The 20,585-nt window shown below is 44.0% G+C and overlaps 2 protein-coding genes across 4 annotated transcripts in view; one reads left to right on the plus strand and one right to left on the minus strand.

Annotated features, from left to right (window-relative positions):
• The window catches only part of STK3 (serine/threonine kinase 3), a 145,880-nt gene extending 141,491 nt beyond the window's left edge, over positions 1–4,389 (plus strand). For both annotated transcript variants that reach the window (XM_064507681.1, XM_064507680.1), the window contains exon 11: positions 97–4,389. In XM_064507681.1, the coding sequence (XP_064363751.1) occupies positions 97–255 (159 nt within the window). In that variant the 3' untranslated portion in view covers positions 256–4,389. The remainder of the gene's footprint in view (positions 1–96) is intronic.
• Positions 4,390–12,456: 8,067 nt separating this feature from the next.
• Positions 12,457–17,557, minus strand: KCNS2 (potassium voltage-gated channel modifier subfamily S member 2). 2 transcript variants are annotated; one of them, XM_064507683.1, is made up of 2 exons: positions 17,501–17,557; positions 12,457–16,862 (listed from the first exon to the last, which is right to left on the minus strand). In XM_064507683.1, the coding sequence occupies exon 2, from the start codon at positions 16,847–16,849 to the stop codon at positions 15,392–15,394; it is 1,458 nt and encodes a 485-aa protein (XP_064363753.1). In that variant the 5' UTR covers positions 16,850–16,862; positions 17,501–17,557; the 3' UTR covers positions 12,457–15,391. The 2 variants fall into 2 exon arrangements, with proteins under 2 accessions (XP_064363753.1, XP_064363754.1); XM_064507684.1 differs by lacking the exon at positions 17,501–17,557 and adding an exon at positions 17,318–17,379.
• Positions 17,558–20,585: the final 3,028 nt, after the last annotated feature.

Raw genomic sequence — 20,585 nt, forward strand, 5'->3', positions numbered from 1 at the left:
AATTAAATGCTTATGAAATGTGATGAGTTTCGTTGTTGTAAATACTTTTTAATCTTTTCTTTGTTTTTTTTTTTTTTTTGGTTGGTTGATTTACAGTTAAAGAATCTAAGTTTAGAAGAATTACAGATGAGATTAAAGGCTTTGGACCCTATGATGGAACGAGAAATTGAAGAGCTTCGTCAGAGATACACTGCAAAGAGGCAACCTATCCTAGATGCGATGGATGCAAAGAAACGGAGACAACAAAATTTCTGAGTTTGTTTCTGTTTGATTCAGAGATAATGTCATGAGTCAGTGTGGACACTGGTAACTGTAAGTCTGAAGGAATTCTGAAAATTAAAAAAAATGCAAACTTTCAAATTTTCCTTCGCAAATGATGACAATTAGAGCAGTGAAAGAGCATACGTATCATATTCTGCAAAGGCAGTAAAACACATTACCACTTGTTATATTTTCAAATGTTTAATGTAATAGAAGTTCAATCTATTACTTCCTAATCTTTTTTCAGCTGTATAGTGGTAATTTTGTGTTGTACATTAGGAGTTGTGTTTTGGAGCACCTGGAACTATTTTTTGATTGTGCAACACTACAGAGCCTTATGTTGCAATATATTTTCCTCCCATTTAGTAGCATATTTATTATGTAATCTTTGGTTATCCTATTTATTTTATGCCTGTTTACTTTTTTATTAGGAAGTATTAGGATAATATAGTGGAGAGCAGAGCCAGAGTAGATAAAATTGGTATTGTAGTATGATACAAAAGCTCGCCACTATATTGTCTTCTAAAACTCCAATTTCAGCAAGCATCCTAATTCAGGACAGCACTTGAACATGTATCCAGTCCATTCGGATCAGTAAGAGTTAAACATAAACTAAGTGATAGGCGCATGCCTTACTGCTGTCCTGAATCAAGGACTGTGGCTGTGGTTGAGCAGTACAGTTGTTACACAAGAGAACGTTTTTAGAGAGTATTTCTGTCATCTTTACGCACACTGAATGATCTCCTATTAAACAAGAAAACAAGTGCCTAGTCAGTTTTGATTTTCTGTAATTCAGGAGAAGCAATAATTGCAGTCACTCTTACAGTGTAAATTTCCAATTGTTATTGCAATTCTGACCAGTAGAAACCCCTGTTTTGCACCGTAGTTTTATAATGAAGTAACCGCGATGCTTTTTGGATTTTTTTTTTTTGGTTCATTTAATTTTTTATCACTGTCCTGGGGGGAGAGGGAGTTATTGGTGGTTTGGTTTGGTTTCACATTATAGACATTAAGTGATAGTAATTTAAAAGCCAAAGAAGATCAACTGAATGCTTAAGTACTGAAAAGAAGCAGTGTTTCGCAGTACTCTGAGGGTGCTGTCCTGCAATCACTACACATCCAAAATTCCTGTAGTCTTCTGTGGTAAATTGGGGGAATCAGAAATGCAGGATCAAGCTCTTAGTATCTTTTTACAGGTTTTCTCTCTGGTTCATGTTGTGTTATATCTAGTAAGTAGAATTTATCACATTGCAAGAAATAGTTTAGACTTAGCAGAAAATGTGATCCACTTTCTGAACAATCTACTGTGTTCTCTATTGATATCTTTACAATTGCTGCCTTTTATGTAATTAACTTTACTGTGATAGTCATACTTCTTTAAACAATACAGCTGAAAAGATCTTTACTTGCTACCTTCAGCTGTTCATTTTTTAATGGTGACTACTGTATGGGCATCTTCTGTTAAATGTTTTCTGGAAGTTAGTAATCATCTCATACCTCTTAACATTTACTGTCATCATATGTGGACCATTCAGATGGAAGAGTGCAGATTTTGGAGATGGTGCAGTATATTATAGAGTTTAAGCAAAAGGGGAAAAAAAATTTAAACAGTTCAGCCTATTACAGCCATGCTGGGACCAGAATTTGCTTTTGAGCTGTCTACAGCCATTGTCGTCATTGTCATTCTGTGTGTGTGTTTGTGTGCACACCACACTCTAACATGTAAAATCAAATAAATTTTAATTGCGATTATTAAAACGTCCTCATCCTCAACTCTCTTTATGCTTCTTAAAATAATGATCATCCCTTACAAAGAAATAAGAACACAGAAGTTCCATAAAAATGACGTTAAGCAAGATAAATACATCTTGTAGTCTTATGCCTCACATTTATACAATGAAATGTCAAGTAAAAAATAGTATAATCGTATCACTGTATCATTTGATTATAATCATAATGCAACAAAAAAGCAGCAACCCCTCCAATTAGTACAGTTATGTTATTTATTTAAAATTTATGTTCAATTCCTGAACTTTCTGTTCTCAAAAACTCTCTCTTGTTTATATACAAAAGCAAATATATGAAACATAGGAAGATTTAAACCATCAGGAGAGAAAGCTAACTTGTCTTTTGTTGCTGTGCCTCTTAAGCAAAGTGCCACTGTTCAGCATTCTTACTTGCATTGTTTATAGCTTTCTATTCCCTTACTCTCTTAAACTTTTCCCACCAAAAACAAGACACTGATTTTGAATAATGCAGCTTTGCAGCATAATATACAGCGTAGTATAATGATCACAATTTTCATAGTTTGTGTTACAGAAATTTTTGCAATGTAGTGCACTAAATATTAAATAGCAACCCAGAGGGACTCCAGTAAAAGGCCATTTTAGACTAGAGCTGTTGCAGTGTGACATATGAAAGGTATCAGAAGATGAGGGACATCCTTTCTTTACTTCTGATTTGTCTGCATAGAAGCAATTTGACTAAATTTTGTGCACGTGCATACATACAGTTATGGATTATACATACAGGAGAAAAATCTGAAAGAGTGGAAAAAATCAAAACTCTAACAGGCCACCTAAAATGGCTGAAAAATAGCTTGGATAGATGCAGGAAGTTTGTGACCAAAGAATACTTCCAGCAATTAGTACAAAATTAGTAATGTTGCCATCTGATATCGTGCACACTATAGTCAGTATAAAGCTATCTGGCTTCAGAAGCCAGCATATCAGGCTCTAAATTAGGTGCAAGCATAACATACGGAACTAGGTTTTGTATTAAGAGATGGATACAATTTATTTTTTCTTCTGTTTATGTAAGTGAATCAAATTGTCTCTGTTAACAACTACACATCTCCACTGGTGGAAGAGCATCCCTGTAAAGGAAAGCAGATAGTGCAATAAATAAGATATTTTAAATGCAAGACTTGCAGCAAATCTAATAGAACTACTGACAAGTTAACTTTCAATAAGGTTTTAACCCAGCATTTTCTTGTTTGCTTCTGATTTTGTATGTTCAGGTTAGCAAGTAAAAAAATTTTTTTGAAAAAATAATTAATTACCAAACATTTGTAATAAAAACTAATTTCTTAGTTATAATTGTCGTCTTGTTGTTCGTTCTAACTGAAGCTAAATTATGCTAATAATAACCATTAAAGTTCATTTACATAGCCTTCTCTCATGCTTAAATTTCCTTTCTATAATACTGTGAGCCCAGCTGTGAGCACAGAAAACCACATCTCCAGAAGTCAGGCATGGAAAGGTTTTTTCCACCTGAAGACACTGATGCAAGCTCCAGAAGTCTGGAGATCATCATGGAAAAGAATAATAGGCCAGTCTAAGGACAGAAATCCTCAATGCTTTGCAGAAGTCCCTCTCTGCAGTCTAAGATTGCTAAAGGCCTAATCCCGAGAGAGCCGAGCAGTACCCCAACCTGGTGAAAGCTGGAGGTATTCATAGACATCCTTCACCTGGAGGTACTAGCAGACGTTAGCAGCTTCAGGTGCACCTTTGATTTCCTAGTGTAATGAGAACAATAGTTGATGGAGAGTCTTCACTGGGGAAAGCTGCTGCATATAACTACTTAAATTTGGTGCCATAGCCCATATCTTTTCTGATTTTTTTAAATTATTCATTTTTTCTGAGAATCTGTCCATAAAGACTCTTTGGTAAAAGGAACTCATGAACAAAACTCCTCAGTGAAATACATTGCTTGAAGTGGCCAAATTCTACTTCTGATATGAATTAATCTGACAGTTATTGGATATTGTGATTATTTACTGTTCATCCACAATAAATAATAGCTTGTCTATATTTGCCAAGCCATATTCAGATGAGAGAACATAACGTACAATGGCTCAGACTGCTTCTCCAGTCATCTGCACCGCACGTAGAACTTCCTAGTATCAAAATGGCTGATTATGAATGGCTCAATGCGCGAGTACAGAGATAACGTTAGCGACCGTTCCTAGGCACTGGTGCTTTTAAATAGAATGTATTCTGTAAAACTTCTGTCAAACACTTTGTATGCACACTGCTTTATCAGAATGTGACATGAGGAGGGTTAAGTTCTCTAAGTGTATACTTGGTTATAAAACTATAATTAAAAAGACCTTATAACATGAGGAAAGCCTTTATTTCTTTGCCTTCATAAATACTAAGGGCTCCACCTTACCGTGGCATTTCTTTTTCTGTACTTCAGAAGACAATGATGGATGTTCTGTAATGTCATACAGCTGGTCAGGAAACTGGCTCAGGGAATTTTCTGTACCAGGATGCATTGCTACCGTATTATGCCCACTCTTGCCAATGAAAGCCTCGGAGAAGACACGTCTTTGGTAGTGCATGGAGTTTCTTACCATATCTTTGTGCCAGGTGACGTAATAGCTAATTCCTTTTTAGAGAAGGCAAAATTACATTGATAGTTCTTTGTAAAGTCATTAAGTTGCGCTGGGGACGTGGCCCATTAAGTTTGTGTTAAAATATCTTTTCTTCACAGAATGTGTTTCTTTCCTCTGGTTAGTGTATTCATTGTGGAAAGGGACTCCCAGTTACCTGTTTCCTCCTCCTTTCCGCCCCACTCCTGCCTGGAGGGATTTGACTGCAGGTGATGGCTGTTTTGGCAGAGACTTTCCATGCCCCAACCTTGGGCAGATATGGACACAGCTGGTTCCATCAAGAGGGCCAGATGAGCTGGATCCTGTAGTCAGGTTATCTTATAAACACTGTGCCCCACTGGAGACTGTTATCACCCTCCTCTCCTTCTCCAGTCCCTCCCTTGTTGCAGCAGGGGCTTCCAGGCTCCTGGGAGGTGCGAGGAAGGGGTGCAAAGTGGTGCATGAGCACAGGGGAGCAAAGCGCCCCGTGCTCACCTCGCCACCAAGGAAGGTGGCATGAATGTGGACACTTGATCAGCATCAAACCAATCAGTCTGGTCTGGGAAGCCTTGCAGGAGCCACCTCACTATTTCAGGGACCAGACTGCAGTGATGGGGCAAATGGCTTTTGATCCAGCTTTGCTTGGACGGCAGGAATTCAGCAAGGCCATAGCTACTGGTGCAGACGTAGGCAGGGCCAAGTGAAGGCATTTGAAAATTGTATTTAGCCCTTGGAAAGGAAAAGGTTCCTTGTGTCTATTTTTATAGGGAGGTACAAGAGAATATTCGTTTAGTGACCCTTGAGAAATAATCTCAACATAGTGGAAGTGTCTTTGTAAATGCATCAGCTCATGATTGCTCCATACGCTGCACAACGCTGTTTCTCAGTGCAGTTGCGCTCTCCCTGGGCCTCTGAAGTTCTCACTGTAGGCAGTGGGCTTAGCTTTGCTACAAGTAACGGTGAGGGTAGGACGTCTGCACGTACTGTAGGCAAACACTGTAAGTTCTAGCTTTGTATCAGTAGTTGTTCAGTGAAAACAGGCCTTTCTAAAAGCTACAAATGATTTGAGAGGGCATAAATTGGGCAGTAAGCAGGGAGCTGCCTGGAGCCAGCCAACAGGAAAGAATTGGCAAGAATTAAGGTCACCTGAGTCTGGGACTGTCCTGTCACCTACAGTGAGTGAAACATTAATTAATGGTGCTTACCCAGGTACTGCAAGCCCCAAGGACTTTCAAAATTTTCTTTCTAAAGTATCAGGAGTGTAGAAATTGATTTTATAAATACACTATGCAACGATAATGTATCTGTATATATGTTTTTCTTTGTCAAGAGAATGGAATCACAGATTCTTTACTAAAGATCTAGACTCTACTCCATGTGGATGTTTTTTCTAAAGAGAGAGATTATATATTGCAAAATCTCTCCCTATCCAATTTCAAGAGAGAAATATAGCCCTCCTAATCATGTTCCTCCCCTCAAGGACAGGGTTTGAAACTGGCCCCTTCAGTCCCATCTTTCTGTACACAGGTGTGTGTATATACGCACCCCCTGCCCAGCTCCCGTTCATTCTTTCGGTCACTTTTTGTCTCTGAGAGAACTGATTCATGGGAAGATATATGTGGCACTCAGATGTCTGCAGCACTGCTCTTTTCCCTCCTAAGCTCTTTCTGCTGCTTTGCACTCCTCGTGTACTTCCAGAGCTCTCATGGTTACTGTTAAGGAAAAACTCACAGCGAATACATCAAAGAGGAAGACCAAAAGCTTTTGATTTGATTTATCTGACACTAAGCCTTTAGTGTGATGCATCAATTGATATTTCATTTTTATTACAGTACTATGGGGTATACAGACTTAACAGCAAGAGGTGTCCTTTTGATCTCTCCTAGCACATGAAAACAGGTGTCATAGTCCAGAGATTATGTAGGTCAGAGATTATTTGAAGAAGGATTAAGTAGCATTACTGTCTTTCTTAGCAACCGTATCCAAATGTATGAGATTCTTTTTCAAATTCAGGCCTTATTTTCAGTCTGAACTATTTGTCATATAGTCTTTCCCTGCTGAAACTATGGAAGAAGACTAGATTTTGTAGTGTTTTGTATTAAAAATGCAGAAACAAATCAAACTCTGTACTTAGAAATGCAGTTAATAAAATATCTTTTTCGAGTTTCTTAAAATCCAGAAAGACTTCTTTTTCTGTTAGTTGATCTTAACAGAATGGACTTTCTGAGATCATACAGAAAATAATATGGTGGCCATGTTGATATTCAATAAGGTACTGATTTATCTTATATGCATATATGTATCTGTATGTATACATATATAATTGCTTAATCTAATTCCAATTTACATCTGAAAAATGAACAGAAGTCTATAATGCAGGAAGTATTGGTTCAGGTTTTTAATAAATACAGTGGTGCTTCTGATATGTTGCTCTTTTTCATTCCAAGAATCTCTGTAATCCGGTTAGAAACTCTAAAACTACTAGAAGCAATTTAGTAACCAGCTATGGGTATGTACTAGTAAATACTGATGGACTATAACCCTGGAGTGTTTTCTTAGCAACCTATCGTACTAAGCACAAATATCCAGCAATGACTGCTCAGCTTTCATAGAAATCCAGTAGCTTTCAGGTTTGTTTGTATTCACAGTGTAATCTGCCTACAATTGCTGGCAGTAGTGTTGTATTAGATCTGATAAACCCGTTCCTTCTATTTAAAGAGTAATTATAACTGTGTTTTGTTGACACGCAGGTGTTTAAACAGCCCCCAAATATATAATTATTGGGATATAGAATTGAGAATTTTTATGATCATAGGATGGGCAATGCAGTAGCCCCACATCCCAACAATGAATGCAGATTTCTTCCAAGAGTGGGTATAAGTTTGAATGTGGTTAACATTCATTTATTCAGCTCATCAATTGACACAATTTTTATACAACTCGTAGCACTTATCTTCAGTTACTGCCTCCACACAAAGCACAATAGTTGGGTTCTATCTTGAAGCTCAAGTAGGAGGAAGTCTTATTAGCAAAGCGTTTGACTAATAATTTATTTTGTAGACAGATGCTGAACTAAAGTGTTTAGCTCAGCTCTTCGCTCAGGAGCAAGGAACAATGATTAAGTTATATTTAAGAAGAGATCATTCTGGTGTTTCTGAGCCATGTGCCAGCTTGTATCCTGATCGATGGAAATAAGCCTACTCAGTTTTGACTGTGCCGGAACAGGTCCAGTGTTCATGCGCTACAGCAAGCGACAGAAGCACGGCCGTACTTGGGCAGTGTTTGCTTCGCCTCCCCCTGCTCGCCCCCCAAATATGGAGGCTGACAATCTCATTTAGAGCTCCCATTCCTACTGCTGACATCAGTGAGAAAAGGCTACGCTTTGCACCTCTGATAACCACTCTATACTTAAAAATTGGGGAATCTGCACTTTGGGGAGCCGGCCTCAGATGTTTGGTCCAGTCCTCTCAATCCAGCCATGCAAGGTGGGGCTGTCCTGGGCGCTTTGGGAGTGCCTCCTGGCACGGTGGTGATTTCAGTGCTGCTCCCAGGGCTTTGCTCTGGCGAGGCGGCTCCGTTGCCCAACTCGAGCGGGCTGGGCTGGGAGGCAGCGAAGGGCGCTGGCCCACAGCCCCGGGGAAATGGCTGCAGGAGCTAGAGATGTTGCCACTACAGCTGGGGTAGGAGCCAGGAGTGGGCTGTCCTGGCTGGCCACAAAGGAATAAGGCTCTGTGCTCTGAGCGTCTTTGCTCATGCCTGCCACTTCAAGCATGAGCAAAATTGCCCCGTTATTTATAAAGCATTTCCTGTACTGCAGCTGAGAAGTACCATGCAAAAACCAGTTGTCACACCTGCTAGCTCACCTGCCAGGCTGAACATAGCAGGATCAAAAAGAAGCTGCTTCCCGACTTGGGCAGTTTGAGATGTTCCTCTCGTGGTGGCCTGCCTTGCTGCCCTGCTGAAAGTGCAAGAGAGAGGGAGAGGCAAACGAGGGAATTAAACAGCAATGACCTACTGTTCTGGCAGGGACTTGCAAGTGCCAACAGCTTCGTTTTGGATTTGTCTTTTTTAAAGCATGCTCCCCCAGTGAATGCCAAGTGCTGCTTCACCAGAGAAAAATACATTCAGGGCTCCTTCATGTTTTCAGGCTAGGGATCAAAATGTTCAAAAAGACTCATACTAACAGAGGCAGTAGGAAGCTGTGCCTTGCTGTGGAGAGAAGAAAGAATGAGACAACATAGAAGAAAGGATTTTTTTCCCCAAAGTAAACTGCATTTTTGATTTATTATCTTTCTCCATGCTTTAAAGCCTAACATATGAAAGTGCTGGCCCAAGATCTGGAGCACCTAAGCACTGGTACAATAGAAATAAATTAGAATTTATTTGCTAATTGAAAGGCTGGTATTTAATGAAGCTATGCTAGGGTATTTATGTTCAGAACATTGCTTAAAATAGAATGTGAATTTCAAGAATACTCTAGTAATTTAGGAGGATAACTTCCACTGAAAGGTGGTGGGACTTACATTCCTAAGTCAGATGATTATTTTTCAAACTCCACCCCCTCATTTTTCTGTGTTGTGACCCCACCACGTGCCCCATTCATCATATGTAATGGGGGTGGCAGGAATACCACATACCAGAACGCAGCAAACAGCTCAAGAGGGTCGGTCAAGAGGGGCAGGACTTAAAATGCGGAGAACAGTGGCTGCTGGTAAGCAGACTGTGACAGCTGAGTTATCACTAATCTTCCAAATGTGATTAAAATTATGTTTGAAGGTCAGCAGCGTAATCATTGGACTAGTTTGGTCAGAACTGCACAGACTCGTGCACCGCGCAGAGCTCCCGGGCACGTGGTGACCGCAAGCAGGCGCTGCATCGGGCGTCTCAAGGTGGACAATCCTCTTACGGTGCTGGGTTTAGATGCACAGAAGAAACTGGCAGATTTATAGCTGGCTTTGTCCAACCCCCGGAAAACATAGCCCCAGTCATTTCTGAATAGGGTTCAGCTAGAGGCCAAAACCCATTAGTAGTTTGAAAGGAAAAAGAGTAGGAGGTGCTGATGGCTTTTCTACTTTCGTGAATTGTTGAATTTGTGTCATTGCCTCCTATAGCCAGATGGATGCATTTATTAAAGTGAAGACTTACATGATTTAGGGTTGTGTATAAGCGGTGAGCAGATGCAAGGCAAGCAAATTTCTGCTGTGTCCAGTGGGAGGTCAGTTTGAGTCTCAGCACCTGTGAGGCAATTCTCCATCCTCTGTGCTAGCAAGAGAAATACATGCAAGAGCCAGGCCTTCACCATGAGTGTTATGCTGTCTTAGGAATCACTTCCTAGGCCGTTTGGAGGGTGCCTCTTCCAGCTGATGACCCATAATTTTGTGTATGAGAGGTGGAGACCAGTGATCCTTGATGAGGGTGATGTTTCTTAATAAACTCAACAATTGCTCTGAAGGCAGATACAATATTAAGGCTGTCTCTTAATCAGCTAAGTAAAGAACTGTTGCTTTAGATAATGTGTTGCCTCTTGTTGCCTTGATAACCCAGTAAATTATTCTCAGGTGAGAAGCATTGTCTTTTTTTTTCTTCTTCTTTTTTTAAGGAAAAAGGCAGAATCAGTGAAAGATGCTTCAGAAATTGGATGGGAATATTGTCCTATGTCTGCCTAAATAGCGGGCAGCTTGAAAGTAAGAGACAGGAGACCAAATAAATTTCTGGTGTAAGTTAACGGAAAGCCAGGTGGATAAATTGGGAAAGAATGAAGAATAACATAATGAGAAAAGAATAGTTCTGGCACACACCACATTGAGGTATATGAGTGGTGATTGCAAGTTGAACGTCGTTTGAAAGTACCATCTAAAGGTAGAATAAAGCCAGGAATATTGTGAGAGGAAATGGATAACTAGCACAACAAGAGTAGTTACTCCAGAGGTGCTCTACTGCTTATATGTGTACAGCTGGAGCCTCTAAGGAAGGTGTTTGTTTTAGAAGAGATGAAAGGTCATGTCAAATTGATTTAGCACCTAGAAGTGCTATCGATGTGTTGCTCAGTCCCTGATCTGTGAGGCAGAGAACAAGAAGCTTGTGCTATTTGCTCAGCTGAAAAATGTGGGTCTCCCCCACCAATTAAGAGTATTTATAAAAATGTAGCCTGATGTATGCTTTTAAAAGAAATCTATCTTCACAATGAGATCCAGGCTTTTCTTTGATTATAATATATACTGAGAGTATCCTGAAATTTAAATCAATGCTGTGGAAATGTTGGGGGGTTTTTTTCATTTAATTTGAATTTCATGGCACAAGGCTGAATTCTTGAGTGTGTTGCACACTACTGGGATAAAATATGGGATTAAAAAAACACCAGATACAGTAGTTCCCTGCAATCTCATAAAGTCCTGTACAAAAAGATACAAATATTGAAGGCATTAAAATTGAAAACTAACTGTTTTTAAGGCTACAATGTGAAATACATCATGCTATACTATAGGAAGAAAAACTTGTCTGCATTCAAAATGGGTAAGATATTCTGCAGGGAAAGAGAATTAGCAATTCATGAAAAGTATGTGAATAATAAAATGGGCAATAATACAAAATCTGAACATACATAAAATGCTTAATCACAATCTATATATGGATTTTACATCTCAAGAGGGTCATATAGCATATTCCTTCTGAAGGACATCTCTGAATCTCCATAATAGCCTAGATGTGTACTAGAAATCAAGATTCTGTAACAGTTTATTTCTGACAATAAAGTAAGTCCCCTCATTTCAAGTATTATCATAATCCTTATTTAAGCACTTCAAAAGCCTAAAGAGAGCAGTGGCAGCATGTTCCAGCATTTTCAGTGATGCCAGAAAGGTGACGGTCACCAGGCAGGAGGAGCATGTACCAAGTGCAATGTTCTTCATTAAATGCATGTCTAGAGGAAGCAGATTTCTGACCGTGACAATTTTCAAGTTTCAAATGCCAGAGAAAGCTGCCAATTAGTCCTCTAATCCTTAAATTCTGACTTACTATTGTACAGAACTGAAGATGCATTGCTCTCATAGACCAGTGGTTTTAAAAAGTCTGGAAGAAATACTAACTATTCAAAAAGTGCACCGTCTCTTCTCCTCATTAAGACTTTTGACATATTGAATTTTTCCTTTGAAATGTAAATTTTTTTCTTTAGCTTTTATTTAATGAGAGGTGCGGATTCTCAGCACGTACTTGACTGAGCCCTAGAACAGAGGTTATTTCATAAAATGGCAGGAAGGTTGTGTCTCAGTCTTCCCTACCTGGGTATCTTCAGTGATTTCAAACAGCAGCATCACTTAAATCAGAATATTTGTCATCCTCCGCAGTGAAAATTTCTGTAGTAAGCAAGTATTAATACCACTGTACAAAGCTGTAGTAAGAGCTCATACAGAGTACAATGCTGGTTCTCAGCAGAACAAATTGAGGAAAAAAAAGCTACAAGGATGATCAAGGAACAAGACTTGCAAAAAGAAAACTAAAAAGAGCTTGGCAAGTATACTCCATGAAAATAAGCCTGGTAGGGCATATGGTTGCTGTCTATAAATACACCACACAGGCAAACACTGAGGAAGAAGAGGAATTATTTGAACTAAAGAACAATGTTGGCATGAGAAAAACTTCATATAAAGCAGCCATTAATAAAATTATGCTAAAAATTACATGAATTTTGGAGTGCAGTTCTGGAATACTCTTCCAAAGTAGTGGGAGCAAAAATCTGACTACTTTTAACATGGAGTTAGTTAAGTTTATGAAGGGAATTCCTGTGTTCTGCATAAAGTCATTGTCATGATAATGACAACATATTAAATTTCAGTACTTTATTTATTTAGTGTCTTTGATCCAAAGCACTTATATAAAAAAGCAATAATGAAAATTCCTTTCAACCAGTACAATAAAAGTCATGATTCCTTGGGGTATTTCATGTTCTTTAGCAAAAGCAATTTGGACACGTTCCATTCAATATTTGCAGAAATGACAGAGCACCAGCCTTATGAATAATAAATCTACAGCGTAAGATAAACTATAGGTTATTGAAATGATGTGTTGCAAAGTTTGGATCCAACCTTTGCAATGCTGAACTAGCAACAGCTGAAGGAATTCGTGACTCTTTGGCAAGTTTACAGGTCTCTTCAAATAACTGCCCTGAAAGATGTTGTTTTCAAACTCTGTGTATCTACAGCTTGTGAAACTGAAATAAAAGCCCTGCTTAGAGCTAGATTCTCCGTAGGCCCCAAACCAACAGACCTAGCAAGAATTGCAGTGTCCTTGACATCAGTGGGAGATTGTTGCCCATCTTGCAGACTTTACCCGGCAGGGGTGTATTTGCTTTGCAAGCCCATCTCTTCCCTCTCTTATTTCTTTCATGGTATTTCAATCTGACAGCCAACCTAGTGCTATGCTGCTTTTTGGTGGGTATTCCTGAGTGTAGGGTAATTTACACATGTGCAGTGAGAGGCAGGGACAAGACTATTAACTTACGCCTATGATCCAGCAGAGAATTTGAACTAGCTCTCCAGATGTGAAGCCTCAACAAAACATTTCAAGTCTGGATGCCTAATTCAGGTTATCTGAGCCTACGTTCAGGAACAGGTATATAGCTTTCTGGTTTTCAGGGATACTAAGCACCCTTCTTGCCTATTGACTTTATAGGTTTGGCAAGTTGAAATCTCAGAGAGTTTTATTTTGGTAAGGTTAGAAGGGACCTGTTTCCCTTGCAACTTATGCCCTAAATCAACTACTAATTGATGTGGGGGAAGGGTGTTCAAAGGAAATTTTATGTGCGAGTAAGTTATTTCACATTGTGCATTCTGTGATAGGTCACTGGACATATAGGAATCTGATCCTGGGTGCTCAATTTTCTGTTTTCAAGGGGAGTTGATAAAACAACATCAAAAAATCAGGACTGGACAACAACTTCTAGTAGTCTAATAAAGGAAATTACCTATTCGTACTCAGTTCACTTTATTCTGCTAGCTGGGCTACTTGTATTCAGGTACCACTCTTAGTTGTGGTATGCAAGCATACACTTCCAAACATGACAATTTTAGCTTTATTGTTTTAATTTTTGTTCCTACTAGTTGAAATCTATTTTCTGGACCTCTCTAGTCTTCACAAATAGCAAAGAAAATTGGAACACTATATGTAATAAATTGGCTGGAAAAAAAAATGAAAAAAGAAAGCCATTATGTTCACTGAGTGTCAGTAGTTTGTTTTATAACACAAATCAGCAGGAACACAAAGAAAGGACAACGGTGGGGTCTGCCTGTTGGCTGTGAGTGTTTGATGTCTGCACAATTACATAACGGAAAAGGCTCATCATTGAAAAGATAAGCTTATGCAGACTCATGATTATTCTTGAAAACCGAGGTGATCTGCTCTCCCATTTTTTAAAAAGACTTGAAAATGTACAGGCCAGCCTTTGAGAGGGTTTAAACAGACTAAGTCACTGAACCAGCTAGGAGGAGAATCTGCCCATGGTGAGTGAAGTATTAAGCGCTTTATCTATTTTTTTCTTAGGCCCTGGTACTTTTTGTTAGTTGGAAGTTGTGAGTTCTTTTCTGAATAAAAATATGACTTACATTTTTTTTTCCCCTTAGAGTTTCCTTGGCAGAAAGCTTAATGGAATTGTCTGCCCTCAACACCTGTTTTCAAGCTTTCCTGATAAAATTAGCTCTTATATCTCAGGATCACATATGGCATCTTTATAATTAGTCTTTTTGCAGTATATGAATGTCAGTTCCTAAAATGCTGCCTGTACTGTTCATGTGGGAATATTTCTCTTCATTAAACCAATGCAAGTTTTCCAATGGTGCTTCTAATTGTTGAAAATCTACATATTTGCATGCCTAAACTCAGACCCATTTTGATGGACTGATACTGAGTATCTCTAGCTTCATTGGATCCAAGCTGTGTGCTCATAACCTCTGAAAATGGAAGCCTGAGCCTCCATGGGCCTCCATAACTAAAGCCACTTGTGGAAATGTAGTCTTTGAATATGTAGCTATCTGGAAATGAGCAGCAATCTTCTCCAAAATGCTCAGTATGGACCTAATGTTGGAAACAGAGGTAGGTCTATGCTTAAGAGCTTCTGAAAAATATTACCCTCTGTACCACTTCAAAAGAAGAACATCCCATTTCTAAGACATTTGCTCAAGAGTAAGCAAGTTTCCATGAAACATGAAGCTTGGAGGTGTTTACGGACATGTGATGATAAGAATTACCAGTCAGAAAGGTGGGGAAATATGTTCCCACATTAGTGATTCACAGGTGTTTTCTAAAACTGCAGCAGTGCCATGTTTTAAAATACACTGGAAGTCCTACATCTGTCTTGAGATGGTCTTGAACTACTAGAGATACCAGTATAGGTGATAGGTGGTTTGTTCATTATTAGTTTCACAGCTGAGAACTTTTATTCTGCTTGGGTAAGTTCCTTTCCCTGTTCAAATGAGGATTTCTATGGCAAATGCACAAAGTAACAAATTATCACCATACTGCTAGCACTAATGTTATGGTCATGGTAACAGCTGTATGAAAAAGTCAGCATTTAGTACATATGCAACAGAATGAAAATGTGCAAATTCTCAACTTGTAATACAAATTTCATTAGGTTTTCAAGTGCAAAGTTAGTGCAGTGTCAGCAACACTATCCTCTAGGAAAAAAAGATGATGACAAATAGGAAAACATTTATAAACATAGCTCTTGAAAGCTCTCATGCAAACTGCTGTCAAACTTGTATGCTAATGCAGTGAATCATTCAGGCTCAGTTCGCTGGGAGTACTCCTGCTCATATTGGTAAGACTGGCCATGAGGGATTTAACTTTATAGGCATAGTAGTCCCTTAAGTTGACTGATGGAACCTCTTTCATGCCATCACCAAAATCACAGCTTCTCATGGCACTCTCTAACTGCTTCTGACGCCTATAAAAGTGAGAGAATTTATTGAAGATCAGTGTAATAGGAAGGACTACCACTAGGATACCGGCTAGGATGCATGCAGATGCCGTCAACTTGCCAGCAGTGCTCCCTGGCACCACATCGCCATAGCCAACTGTGGTCATGCTAACTGTAGCCCACCACCAACAAGCTGGGATGGTGGCTAACCCCTCGTTATCTTCTTTTTCAATGGTGTAAGCCACTACTGAAAAAATGGAGATGCCAACAGAGAGGTAAAGCAAAAGAAGCCCTACCTCTCTGTAGCTATACTTCAAGGTGGCTCCAAGAGACCTGAGACCTGTTGAGTGTCTAGCAAGCTTTAAGATGCGAAAGATCCTCATGAGTCTCAGGACTTGTGCCACCCTACCTAAATTTGCTAAAGTTGGACTACTTTCCACCACCAAGTTGACAATTAAAGTAATATAAAATGGGAGGATAGACATGAGGTCAATCAGATTCAGGGCATGCTTGAAAAATTTTAAAAAGTCAGGAGCTACTGCAAATCTCGCCACCAGTTCAAAAGTGAACCATGCAATACCAAAATGTTCCACGATTTCAAACCGAGGGTCTTCCTCAGGGTTCCCACTGCTGTCCACAATCTGAAAGTCTGGGAGGCTGTTCAGGCACATGGTCACGATGGAGCCCAGCACCACCACTATTGAAAGGACACTGAAGATTCGGCTTAAGACTGAGTAACCAGGGTTATCCAAAGCAAGCCAGAGCTGCCTCCTGACGTTTCCAAAGGGTTGTCTGTCAAATTTAGAGGCATCATTGTAGAAAGCCAAAATCTCATCAAAAGATGATGTGGTACTTTCCTGGTCACTTTGTTCTTCCCATTTCTCCTGGTCTGGCTCCATTTTCCTCCCATGGTAGCTGTAACTGCAGCACGAGTCTATAAAGAATTCATTGATTCCCCAGTATTCAATCTCCTGGCTGAAAGAAAACACACAGAGTTCACCCATCACATGAAGCTTGCCAGTGTTATAAAAATGTAACACGTAAGGGAAGAGCTCAGGGTTCCTGTCAAAATAAAATTCGTTCTTGGTGTCGTCGTAGTCATCGCAGAGCTCCAGTATCGACTCCTTTGAATGGCAGCTCAGCAGTTTGCCCAGTCTGGTCTCGGGGAATCTTAATAGTGTGTTGGATCTCATCTTTTTCTTAAAGCCTCCAACGTTGATGCTGATCTCATTGTCTTCAAAATTAGCCTCAGATAAAGCCTTCAGACTCTGCCCTGTCATAGTGAGCTCCTTCCAAAGCGGCATCGCGAGTAAAAATCTAGGGTGCAATCAAACAGAAAACATCAGCAGAATGGGCAAATCTACCGCATGTTCGGCTATCGACTCTTTCTTTCCTTCTTTCTCTCTTGCTTTCCCTTTTTTCCTTTCCTTCTTTCATTCTTTTTCTCTGTCTCTTTCTCTGCCTTCCCTTTCTTTCTCCCCTTTCTCCCTTTTCTTCCCTTCCCCTCTCCCCTTTCTCCCCATCTCCCCACTCTCTCGCACCTCCCCGCCGAGGACGCGGGCGGCTGCTCCTTTGTCTCCGCCGCAGGCTCCCCGCTCCCGGTACCCCTCACCTGGGCTGCGGCTGCCGCCGGTCGCAAACCAGCCGCGACACGCGGCCTCCCGACCACCGGCTCCGCTCGCCCCTCTCCCCTCCGCGCCCCCGCCCCCGCCCCGGCCCCAGCCCGCCGAGCGCCGACCCCCCGCGCTCCCGCCGCGGAGCCGCCGCGTTACCCCCGCGCCGCAGCCCCGCGCGGCCGCCGCCGCCTCCCGGCCCGGGGACCCGCTCTGCCCGCGGGGCGCCGCCGCCGCCCGGCCGCCACCTCCGCCCGCCGCCGCCGCGGCGCCTTCCCGCCCGCCGCCTCGGGGGAGCCGCCCCGCGCCGCGCCGCGCCCGCGCGCCCGCGCGCCGCCCTACCTGGTGCCTCAGTGCCCGCGGCCCCCTGCCGGCGCGCGCGGCCGCCCCCGGCTCCGGCCCGCCATCGCCGCCGCCCGCGGGGGCTGCCGGGGTCGCCCCGCCGGCGGACGCCGCGCTCCCTCCGCCTTCCGCGGCGGCACCCGGGGCCGGGGCCGGGGCCGGGCAGCGGCCGCCCGGGCGGCCGCGGTGCTGAAGGGACAGCGGCCGCGCCGCCGCCGCTCAGCCCAGGGAGGCGGCCGCAGCCGCGCTCGTCATGGCGACGACCCCCGCGGCAGCCGCCCTCCCCCGCCGCGCCGCGCCGCTCCGCGCCTCCCCGGGCGGCCCGCGCTGCCCCGGGCGGTGCCGACGGCCGCCGCCGCAGGTGGGGCTGCTCCGGCGGCGGCTCCGCGGCTCGGCGCCGCTACGCGCCCGAGCCGGGCTGGCGCGGAGGCGCCTGCTGTGCCGGGGGGGGGGGGTTCTGGCGCTGCTCCTGCCCCCACGCACCGGCACGGCGCGGCGGCGACGGCAGCTCCGCGAACTCTGGTTCTCCCTCGCTCGCTCTCGGTCGCGTTTCGGCCCGGAGGACCCCTTCCCTCACGGCCCTGCCGCACACGCCGCCCCGCCAGCACAACTTTGCCCGCTGCCTCCAGCCGGCAGCCGCGGTGGCGGGGCCGCGTAGCCCCAGGGGGCACCCACCAGAGACGCCTGCCCACGGACGGCGGGGCCCCCACGGCCGCTCTCCCCAGGGGGGGCACCCACTGCCCACCCTATGCTGCCAGGGACCCGGGTTCCCCGGTGCAGCCTGGCCCCGCCGGAGAGGCGGGAGAGCGGCACCCCTCGCCCACCGCCCCGAGCCAGGTCAAGGGCTCGTGGTCCCCAGGAGGTGGCACGTGCCAAGGGTGGTAGGGAGGTGACTCAGCCCCTTCGCTGGCCCTCCCCAGGGCTGTCCCGGGCACCCAAGCCGTTGCACCAGGCAGGGTCCCTGCGGTGGCCGCAAACACCAAGGCGCTTGTCAGAACGGTTGGGTCTGGGCAAAGCTGTGCTGCCTCTTGGGACTGTCCTTGTCTCCCCACTGAGAAGCAGGCGAGGAAACCCCTGAGCCTCCTGTGCGCAAATCCTGAACAGAGATCTTGGAAGGAATAGTCCTAAAAGGTCATGCCTCCGGCAGGGAAGCCTGCCTTTTCTGCGTTCCAGAGACGTGCTGCGGCATGTGAGTTTTATCCCTCAGGTGCTGATATCTGGAATAACGTCTAATTACATGGCTATTGCTGGCAGTTTTCTCTGCCCACACTTGGAGATGGGTGTGAAGAAATCCTCCCTGCGGCCCTTGCTCAGCCCAACGTGAAGCTGTATTTCCTGCGGTGGCAGCCTGGTCCTGGCTGCTCTTAGAAGTGGGTCCCTGTGTGCATGAGCTACTGGTGTGTCTGACCTGCTCTGAGCAGGGATCTGGGGTGGGGAGGGGACTGGCTTGCTCTGTGAGAGGCACTCTTCATCTGGCTAATCTGCGTCCTCTCCTGCCAGCTGCCCCTCACTCCTTATCCAACAGAGTCAGAGCCCTCTAGACCCTGGAAATCACAGAATCACAGAATGGTTGAGGTTGGAAGGGACCTCTGGAGATCATCTAGTCCAACCCCCCTGCTCAAGCAGGGTCACCTAGAGCACACTGCCCAGGATTGTGTCCAGGTGGCTTTTGAATATCTCAAAGGATGAAGACTCCACAGCCTCCCTGGGCAACCTGTTCCAGTGCTCGGTCACCTTCACAGTAAGTTTTTCCTTCTGTTCAGACGGAGCTTCCCATGTTTCAGTTTGTGCCCATTGCCTCTCGTCCTGTTGCTGGGCACCCCTGAAAAGAATCTGGCCCCGTCCTCTATACCCTGCCTGTCAACAGCCCCCTGAATGGCAGCATGGCCCTCTGGGGTCTCGGCCACTCCTCCCAGTTTTGCAGCATCAGAAACCTGCTGAGGGTGCACTCTGTCCCTTCTTCTTGGTCACTCATGAAGAAGTTGAACAACACTGGATCCAGTACTCGCCCCTGGGAGACACTGCTAGCTACAGGCCTCTAACTAGACCGCGCCACTGAGCACAACCCTCTGAGCTCTGCCGTTCAGACAGTCCTCAATCCACGTCACTCTCCACTCATCTAGCCTGCACCTCATGAGCTCGCTTATGAAGGTGCTATGGGAGACGATGTCAAAAGCCTTGCTGCAAGGTAGACAATATCCACTGCTCTCCCCTCATCTACCCAGTCAGTCGTCCCACCACAGAAGGCTATCAGATTGGGCAAACATGATTTCCCCTTGGTGAATCCATGCTGACTACTCCTGATCACCTTCTTATCCTTCACATGCTTAGGAATGGCATCCAGGATGAGCTGTTCCGTCACCTCTCCAGGGTTCAAGGTGAGGCTGACTGGCCTGTAGTCCCCTGGGTCCTCCTTCTTGCCCTTTGGAAGACTGGAGTGACATTTTCTTTCTTCTGTCCTCAGGAACCTCTCCTGATCTCCGTGCCCTTTCAAAGATGATGGAGAGTGGCCTAGCAATGACATCCGCCAGCTCCCTCAGCACTGGTGGGTGCGTCCCATCAGGGCCCATGGAACTGTGGATGTCAGGTTTTCCTAAATGATCTCTAACCCTATCCTCCTCCACCAAGGGAAAGTCTTTCTTTCTCCAGGCTTTCTCCGTGGTCTTCAGGATCTGGGATTCCAGAGGGTACTAAAGACTGAAACAAAGGAGGCATTCAGTATCTCTGCCTTCTCTGTATCCTTCGTCACCAGGGCCCCTGTCCCATTCAGCAGTGGGCCCACATTCTCCCTAGGCTTCCTTTTGTTGCTGATGTATTTGAAGCAGCTCTTCTTGCTGTCCTTGATACCCCTTGCCAGATTCAGCTCTAACTGGGCCTTGGATTCCTGTCAACAGTGCCAGAGATCCCTGGGGACAGAGAGGGAGATGGAGGGTTGTAAATGCCTTCTTGCTGCTTCCCCCAGCACTCGCCACTCCAGCCCTATACACCACCTTTGGCACAGGGGCGTGCCTGGGCCCATGGCACCCTCAGCCCCCCAGAGATGCTTCTCCTTGGAGGTGCTTTTCTTGCTTGCTGCCTCCTGGCT

This window comes from Dromaius novaehollandiae, chromosome 2 (genome assembly GCF_036370855.1).
Source record: "Dromaius novaehollandiae isolate bDroNov1 chromosome 2, bDroNov1.hap1, whole genome shotgun sequence".
In the NCBI taxonomy this organism is placed as follows: domain Eukaryota; kingdom Metazoa; phylum Chordata; class Aves; order Casuariiformes; family Dromaiidae; genus Dromaius; species Dromaius novaehollandiae.